Source organism: Colobus angolensis, unplaced genomic scaffold (assembly GCF_000951035.1).
Source record: "Colobus angolensis palliatus isolate OR3802 unplaced genomic scaffold, Cang.pa_1.0 Scaffold110, whole genome shotgun sequence".
Taxonomy (NCBI): domain Eukaryota; kingdom Metazoa; phylum Chordata; class Mammalia; order Primates; family Cercopithecidae; genus Colobus; species Colobus angolensis.
The window spans coordinates 1,418,932-1,427,737 of NW_012112031.1; the positions used below are offsets into that span (position 1 = coordinate 1,418,932).

An 8,806-nucleotide genomic window follows, 5' to 3' on the forward strand; every position below is an offset into this window, starting at 1 on the left:
TGTAAAAGCCACGCTTCTAATTACCCCTGCACAACGTAACAGTCACAAAACAGCCAGCCATGGCCTGCTGGAAGCCCAGGGACAGTTCTTTATACACAGGCTTGCTGGGGAGAGTATGCAACACAGCAACTGGAGTGACCCTCAGTCTCAGGACACAGGATGGCAGGACAAGCACGGAGCAGGCTCCCAGAGGTGTCTTCTCCTGGGAAAAGGGCTGCCGAGTGACCACGGCAGGAGGCAAGTGGTGGACGTGGGGACAGACCATGTCCACAAAGCCCCTGGAGAGTGCTCTCTGAAGACCCCCAGGGCCAGATCCTCCAAAATGTCTTGAGCTGGTTCTCCCTTCTGCCTGCCCCCACTTTGAGGTCCTGGGAGGTCCAGAGGGGGGCTGTCGTCAATGACTCTTGACAAGGGTGGTGCATATGCACCTAACCCGACAAGGACCACCCTGGAAGTCTGTGGCCACAGCTCCTTGACCACCTGTCACCCTTTCCTCAGCTGGCAGGATGGAGGCATGGGACTCAAGCTACCAGCAGAAGCGAACCTAGATCCTTCCCAGTTCTCTCTCTTCAGGCTCTGGAACTTCCTGGGTCAGACTCCATGCTGTGGGTAGGCAGGAAGGTTGTGCTGGCCGAAGGACCCTCATCAGCCTGCTCACAACCATGACGTAAGAGCCCGGCTAGAGGGGTCAGACTGCTTTTGCTGAAAGCAGGAATCCCAGACCCTCTGTTCACTCCTCATGGGACAAGCTATGAGATGCCAAGACTCCTGGAAGCCAGCACTGCTTGCACCAGTCTATGTAGCCTGTACAAATGTGAGCATCTCCCCTCCCAGACAGCCTGAGGCCCAGGACGGCACGACAAGAATGCGGGCCGGTGCCAAATGGGGCATGTGCCTGGCAGGACTACTTGGGCTAGACTAGAAGAGGGGGTAGGAATCCAGAAATAAGACGCAGAACTGTCCCCACGTCTTCACTGTTGATGCACTAGCTGGTTTCACTCACATCTCAGCAACAAAAACCTGTATTTAAGTGGCTGATTCCAGAGATGAGTAGTGGAGAGAGCAAAGGAGTCTGGCTAGAGCTCACTCTGGGAGGTGTATGCGGAGGACACTTGGCTGTCTCTTCAGGGGGTAAGGCTGGGCCCCCAGCACTCCCGGCAGTGGAAAGGCAGAGCTGGCTGCCAGCTCTGGCCTCCTCCTGGGATTCACTCCCATCCTGGCTCAGATCTGTGGCTGTGCTTCACCCAGTGGGTCCTCCCTCAAGGAGCCAGGCGGGATCTGCAGGGGTAAAGCAGATGGTGGAAGTGGAGAGTGGGCCTTCCTCTGCTTTCCGTCACCCCATTCCTCCACTGCAGCGGCTCCTCACGTACAGGCTGGCTCCCAGGCCTGGGCCTCAGGGAACCGATGACGGGCTCAAGCCCTCACCCTCCCGCTTCCCTCACCAGCATCGCTTACCTGGAAGGGTCTGCTTATCCCCACCACAGAACGCAGACTGTTGCTGTAGTAACAGAGGAGAAACTCATCTTCAGTTGTAGGGATACCGCTGATGTCGATGTAAACCTGGAGGGGGATGGCCAGGACTGGGATCAGCTCCAGGGCTCTGGGCTCCACCCAGCTCGGAGTGACAAGTTAGTTATCCAGCACTCTGTTCCTTCCACGGGACAGGAGTGCTGAGGCAGGCCCGCCTGCTGGTGACGTACCTGGTTCAGGTTGTTGCTGCAGGAGACCTGGCTGTCCCCGACCCAGGCATAGGACACGTAGTCATTAATGTCCCGCAACCCCACCTGTGAGGGGGAGTCAGGCCATCAGTGGTCAGGGAGGACTTGGAACCCTAGGCAAGTCCTAAGGAGAAGACAGTCTCACTGCTGGGCCTGGCTGCTGTACTGTACGCCTCCGGTCAGGTAGGACTTGGGACCCTAGGCAAGTCCTAAGGAGAAGACAGTCTCACTGCTGGGCCTGGCTGCTGTACTGTACGCCTCCCCGCCACCCCTCCCTGCCAGCCCTTAGCTACAGAAGAACCGCCGGGGTGGACGAGGGTGAGTTTGTCAGCATCTGCCCAGTTCCCGGGAGCCCTCGGGAAGGACGAACTGGGGGCTGTTGCTGATGGACTCCCTGCCTTGCCGCCACATCACCTTGTACAGTCCAATCCAGTCCCATGGGCTGCTGGGGAAGTCCGAGGTTGACGAGTAGCCGACCATCATGTCATTCTCCATGGTCCACAGGTCCTCGGGCATCAGGACAATCAGCGGAGCAGACACCAACGGCTTCAGCTAGACATGGAGGTGGGAGGGGCTGAATCCCGCAGCATCATTCCCCCCTCTGAGGCCAAGTGTTCCTCACTGTACCCTCCAACATAGCGGGGGAGGTGGGGCACCCGAGAGGCTGGGCACAGGACTCCGCTGGGCTGCTCCAGCGGACCGTGGCCGGCCAGCAGGAAAGAGGGCCAGACCCCAGTCAGGAGGCTGGTGGCCCTGTCAGGGAATCCCACGGGGCCCAGCACTGGGGGGTAGGAATGGCGGGGAGCAGAGGCTCGGCTGAGAGGCTTAAGGAGGTGGCCAGGCAGCTGCTGTCAGGCCTCCCGGTATCTGACCCAAAGCCCCACATGGGGGATGCTCTGCTGAGAACAGCTGTGAATGTGCAGGAACACAACAGAGAAACCAGTGTGGGCGGGGCATGGTGGCTCACGCCCATAATCCCGACAGTTTGGGAGGATCACTTGAGCCCAGGAGTTGAGACCAGCCTGGGCAACATGGTGAAACCCTGCGTCTGCAAACAACACAGAATGTAGCCAGGCGTGGTGGCACCTGCAGTCCCGCTACCAGGGAGGCTGAGGTGGAAGGATCAATCACTTGAGCCCAGGAGGTGGAGGCTGCAGTGAGCTGTGATGCCGCCACTGTATTCCAGCCTGGACGGCAGAACAAGAGACATGCGCGCACGCACGCCGGGAAACCTGTATGAACATGTGAAGGCTGATGGGCAGCAGCCTGAAGGAGGCCAACACCTTGGTCGTTTAGACAGCAAGATACAAGGAGGCAGGGATGGAGGGAGCTCCCATTGCAACCTGATCCAGATAGCTTCAGGACAAATAAAAGAAGTCCTACTTCTCACATTGGGTAATAAGCCTAATGGAACTCATTAGCCCCAAGGGAGAATACCCAAAGGAAATAGAAACCTTTTCACAAAGGGTTTGAACACGTTTCTGACAGACAGAGCCATCAACGGCTCCTAAGAGGAGCTGGGATATCTGACCTGGCAGGAAAGGCAATCATGGCCTCCACAGGCCTCCCCTGGGGGACTGGCTGACATTCGAATCCAGGGATGGAGGGCTTGGGGATGTGGCCAGCATAGCTACTCCTCTGGCAGGGATCAGGCAGCCTGGAAGTTCACCTCCAAGTCGAAAGTGCCGGTGACAGGCTTATGGTCGCTGATGCCGTACACCATGTGGCTGCTGTAGCTCCTCAGAGACAGGGAGAAGTCTGGGGCCGGCAGTCTGGGAGTGTCGGGGCCAGCCTGGGGCTGCCGCTTCAGCCTCCACAGGATGCGATCGGTCCACGCAGGCTTGCGTTTTTTCTCACTGCGGGGGCAGGAGGCATAAAGGGGAAGAATGGGGAGAGAAGAAAGGGTTGGCGTAAGAGCAGAAATGAACCCACGTGAGCTTGCTGGAGCCCCTAACTCCAGCATCTACGGGCAGCCACAGAGCCCCAGGCCAGAGCCGGAGGGAGCATGGCAGCAGGCAGGAAGGTGCGCAACAGAATCCAAGGTATGCCAGCCCTTGTCAGACTTAGCCAGGACCCTCTGTATGTTCAGCTCGTGTTTTTAGGGTCTAATTGAGACTCAGAGACATTCCATTTCAAAGCTCTGCTTCTTTGTTGAGCAAATGCAGCAGTGGATCAAAGCAGCTGAGGTTTGGGGTTCTGAGACTGGACAGACCTGAGCTTGAATCTGACTGCCCTGCATACTAGAAGGATATCTCAGGAAAGCGAAGGGAAGCACGTAGGAAATGCTTACCAGACGATGCCTGTGATCTGGACTGTTACCACACCTTTTTTTTTAAAGAGATAGGGTCTTGCTGTGTCACCCGGGCTGGAGTGCAGCGGTGCCGGCCCAGCTTACTCTAGCCTCAAACTACTGGGCTCAAGCAATACACCTCAGCCTCCTGAGTGGCTGGGACTCTAGGTGCGTGGCACCATGCCTAGCGAATTTTTAAACAATTTTTTGTAACGACAGTATGTTTCCCAGGCTAGTTTTGAACTGCTGGCCTCAAATGATCTTCCCATCTCAGCCTCCCAAAATGTTGGGATGAGAAGGCACGGGCCACTGTGCCTGGTTATATTGTGCTCTCTTTACAAGTGGAGACACAGACTGAGCTCAGAAGGGAAGCACCTTTCCCAAAGTCACAAGCTACTAACTGATGGAGTCAGGATTCAGGGCCAGCCAGCACGACTACAGAGCATGTGCTTTTAACCACCAAACTAACCTCTCTCAGGCCTCAGCTTCCTCGTCTGCGAGTGGAGGGAATAACAGTAGTTACTGCGAAGGGTTGCTGAGATGACTAAATGAGATCAAGTACGTAAAATGTTTAGCACAGTGGTTGGTGCAGAATGAGCTCCCCACGCACACTGGCCTTTATGATTTCCTCTCGAGAGTCGACCGAGGCCAGGTGCGGTGGCTCACGCCTGTAATCCCAGCACTTTGGGAGGCTGAGGCAGGCGGATCATGAGGTCAGGAGATCGAGACCATCCCGGCCAACATGGTGAAACCCCGTCTCTACTAAAAGTACAAACATTAGCCAGGCATGGTGGCGGGTGCCTGTAATCCCAGCTACTCGGGAGGCTGAGGCAGGAGAATCGCTTGAACCCGGGAGGTGGAGGTTGCAGTGAGCCGAGATCGCGCCAGTGCACTCCAGCCTGGGCGACAGAGCGAGACTCTGTCTCCAAAAAAAAAGAAAAGTCGACTGAGAGACCTCCCACCTGTTCTTCACTTGCCAGCTTCCCTGAGGGGTTTGGAAGAGGTCATACATCCCTGGACCTGTTCTTCACTGTTCTTTGCTTCCAGCCCCGCTGAAGGGTTTGGAAGAGGTCATACAGCTCCAGAGACAAAATGCATTCCTCCTCTAGGTAACTGAAGTTGACCAAAGAAAAGTCTCTGACCCGTAATCCAGCCTTCCCAAGCGACTACTGGGGCAGTTTCAGCTTGGCCCAGCAGCAGCCCTGAGTTCTGGAGGTGGGGGGAGCAGGACAGCTGCTGTTTCTGGGTTCCTCCCCCTTGGTGGACAATCCCCTTTCTTGAATGAACCCAGAGTAAAACAGCCTGATTAGGTCAATCCATCAATCTGTAGACAGGGTCTCAGACATGTCACCTCATCTACTGATCTACCCACAGGGCCTTACTGTGTTGCCCAGGCTGAGTGCGGGGGCACAATCCTAACTCACTGCAGCTTCATGGGCCTGGGCTTCAAGCAACCCTCCCAGCTCTGCCTCCTGACCAGCTGGGGACCACAGGGGTGTGCCAGGGCACCTGGCTCTTTTAGAACCTTTAAGGCATCTTCACTGCCTCCAGAATAAAGTCCCCAAGTGGGGCTTTCAAGGGGCTCAGGAGTCTGACTACCCCTGTCCTTCATCTCACACCACTTCCCCAGACCCACTCCACCTTGCTGACTCTCTCAAGCCTCTGGACCTTTGCTTTTGAGGTATCTGCTGCCTGGAACACCTTTCTCCACCAGGGAGAGGCCTCTGCCAAAGCCATCCCGGAGCTCATCGTTTTGCTTTCGAAGCATTTTATACAGTATTATACGATTACACTATATTGCAATTTTCTGTTTCCCACTCAGCACGTCACTTAGTGTGTGAGCCCTGAAGGCAAGGACTTGGCTGTTGGAGTGTCCTGTGTAACCTCAGCATTCGCACGGATCCTGGCACACAGGTACTCAATAACCAGGTACAGTTACTAAAAACCCAAGCTCAAGCTCGTCCCTCAAAAATGCCCATCTAATCTTAATGTTTACAGCTCCATACACTCGCTGTCAGTTGGAAACACTATTGTTGTCTCCTCCTTCATTCAACTGCTATATTTTTTTTTTTGAGATGGAGTCTCGCTCTGTCACCCAGACTGGAGTGCAGTTGCGCAATCTCAGCTCACTGCAACCTCTGCCTCCCAGATTCAAGTGATTCTCCTGTCTCAGCCTCCCAAGTAGCTGGGATTACAAGCATGCACCACCACGCCCGGCTAATTTTTGTACTTTTAGTAAACTGGGTTTCACCATGCTGGCCAGGCTGGTATTGAACTCCTGACCTCGTGATTCGCCTGCCTCGGCCTCCCAAAGTGCTGGGATGACAGGCACGCGCCACCGCACCCGGCCATGCGCAGCTATGGCGTTTCACCATGTTGGTCAGGCTGGTCTCCGACTCTGGTCTTCAGGTGATCCATCCGCCATGGCCTCCCAAAGTGCTGGGATGACAGGCGTAGGCCACCGCACCCGGCCTATTCAACTGCTATTTTATATAAATGTTCCCAATGTACTGCTGTCCCTTCAACAGGAAGAGTTAAGTACTCTAGCAACTGAGGAGACTGGCGTCATGGTGGTGAGCTCAGCCTTCAGAATCAGGGACCAGTTGGGGGAAGATTCCGTCCTGTTAATTAAGAGCTGTATGCCCCTGAGCAAGTGACTTCATTTCTTTAAGCCTCAGTTTCTTCAACTGTTAAGATGGGGTGATAACAGTACTTACTTCAAAGAGCAACAACGAAATTAAAGGGCGTCAAGGGAGTGGTCAAGAAGCGGCAACTCTGACTAACCCTGGTCTGCTTGTTGGCTCCTCGGGTCGTTTCCAACCTTTCACTCTTCTAAGGAGTGTTCAGAGCGCACTGGAATGTGGTATTCCCATCCCAGACTGCAGACACTGCGTCCCTCAATCTGCCTTGGACACCAGGAGCCTAGCAATGCTTCCAACTTGGTAATGGGGGCTGGGTGTGGTGGCTTATGCCTGTAATCCCAGCACTTTGGGAGGCTGAGACGGGCGGATCACAAGGTCAGGAGTTCAAGACCAGCCTCGCCAACATGGTGAAACCCCATCTCTACTAAACACAAAAAAAAATTAGCTGAGTGTGGTAGCGGGCACCTGTAGTCCCAGATACTCAGGAGGCTGAGGCAGGAGAATGGCGTGAACCCAGGAGATGGAGCTTGCAGTGAGTTGAAATCGCACCACTGCACTCCAGCCTGGGCGACAGAGCGAGACTCTGTCTCAAACAAACAAACAAACTGGGTAATGAACCACACGAATGCACATTCTTTCAAAGCATTCTCCCTCCCTTACTTCCCCGTGATGGTTGGGAGCCCACATTTGCTGTCATGTAAGGATCCTCCCCAAGTCCTGACCACAGCCTGTCTTTCCTTCCTCCTCACGACTCTCAGCCCACCCCCACCCCCCTTTTTTCCTTTTCCTTGCCATGGCCAGGCTGATAACTGGGCACCTGTATTGTTCATTCTTTTTTTTTTTTTTTGGGACAGAGTCTCGCTGTGTCGCCCAGGCTGGACCGGAGTGCAGTGGCGCGATCTCAGCCCATGGCAAGCTCCGCCTCCCGGATTCACACCATTCTCCTGCCTCAGCCTCCTGAGTAGCTGGGACTACAGGCGCCCGCCACCACGCCCGGCTAATTTTTTATATTTTTAGTAGAGACGGGGTTTCACCCGTGTCAGCCAGGATGGTCTTGATCTCCTGACTCTGTGATCCGCCCGCCTCGGCCTCCCAAAGCGCTGGGATTACAGGCGTGAGCCACCGCACCGGCCTGTTCATTCTTTTAACCACGATTTACTTAGCACTTCTTATATGCCCCGCAACTGGGGATATGAGAAATAGGATGCACGAGGTTCTCAAGGAGCCTGTTCAGCAAAATCCAAGAAACAAGCAAAGTGAGCGTGTACAAATTAACAAACCAAGTTCCCTCTACCCCACCTTGTTTTTCCTTAGAGACAGGGTCTTGCTGTCATGCAGGCTGGAATGCAGTGGTGTCCTCACAGCTCACTGCGGCCTCCTTGAACCTGGACTCAAATGACCCTCCTGCCTCAAGCCTTCCGAGGAGCTGGGACTTCAGGGGCGCACACCATGCCCAGCTATTTTTTTTAAGACAGGGTCTCCCTGCTGCCCAGGCTGGAGTGCAGTGGTGTCATCACAGCCCACTACAGCTCCAACCTCCTGGACTCAAGCAAGGCTCCCACCTCAGTCTCCCGAGTAGCTGGGACTACAGGCGCCCGCCACCACGCCCGGCTAATTTTTTATATTTTTAGTAGAGACGGGGTTTCACCCGTGTCAGCCAGGATGGTCTTGATCTCCTGACTCTGTGATCCGCCCGCCTCGGCCTCCCAAAGCGCTGGGATTACAGGCGTGAGCCACCGCACCGGCCTGTTCATTCTTTTAACCACGATTTACTTAGCACTTCTTATATGCCCCGCAACTGGGGATATGAGAAATAGGATGCACGAGGTTCTCAAGGAGCCTGTTCAGCAAAATCCAAGAAACAAGCAAAGTGAGCGTGTACAAATTAACAAACCAAGTTCCCTCTACCCCACCTTGTTTTTCCTTAGAGACAGGGTCTTGCTGTCATGCAGGCTGGAATGCAGTGGTGTCCTCACAGCTCACTGCGGCCTCCTTGAACCTGGACTCAAATGACCCTCCTGCCTCAAGCCTTCCGAGGAGCTGGGACTTCAGGGGCGCACACCATGCCCAGCTATTTTTTTTAAGACAGGGTCTCCCTGCTGCCCAGGCTGGAGTGCAGTGGTGTCATCACAGCCCACTACAGCTCCAACCTCCTG

General features: G+C 54.9%; 1 protein-coding gene across 3 annotated transcripts in view; it reads right to left on the reverse strand.

Annotated features, from left to right (window-relative positions):
- INPP5K (inositol polyphosphate-5-phosphatase K) overlaps window positions 1-8,806 on the reverse strand; it is a 22,946-nt gene continuing 14,140 nt past the window's right edge. For all 3 annotated transcript variants that reach the window (XM_011955905.1, XM_011955887.1, XM_011955895.1), the window contains 5 exons: window positions 3,388-3,574; window positions 2,133-2,270; window positions 1,701-1,784; window positions 1,456-1,560; window positions 1-1,278 (listed from right to left, as the gene is read on the reverse strand). In XM_011955905.1, coding sequence (XP_011811295.1) covers window positions 1,222-1,278; window positions 1,456-1,560; window positions 1,701-1,784; window positions 2,133-2,270; window positions 3,388-3,574 — 571 coding nt within the window. In that variant the 3' untranslated portion in view covers window positions 1-1,221. The remainder of the gene's footprint in view (window positions 1,279-1,455; window positions 1,561-1,700; window positions 1,785-2,132; window positions 2,271-3,387; window positions 3,575-8,806) is intronic.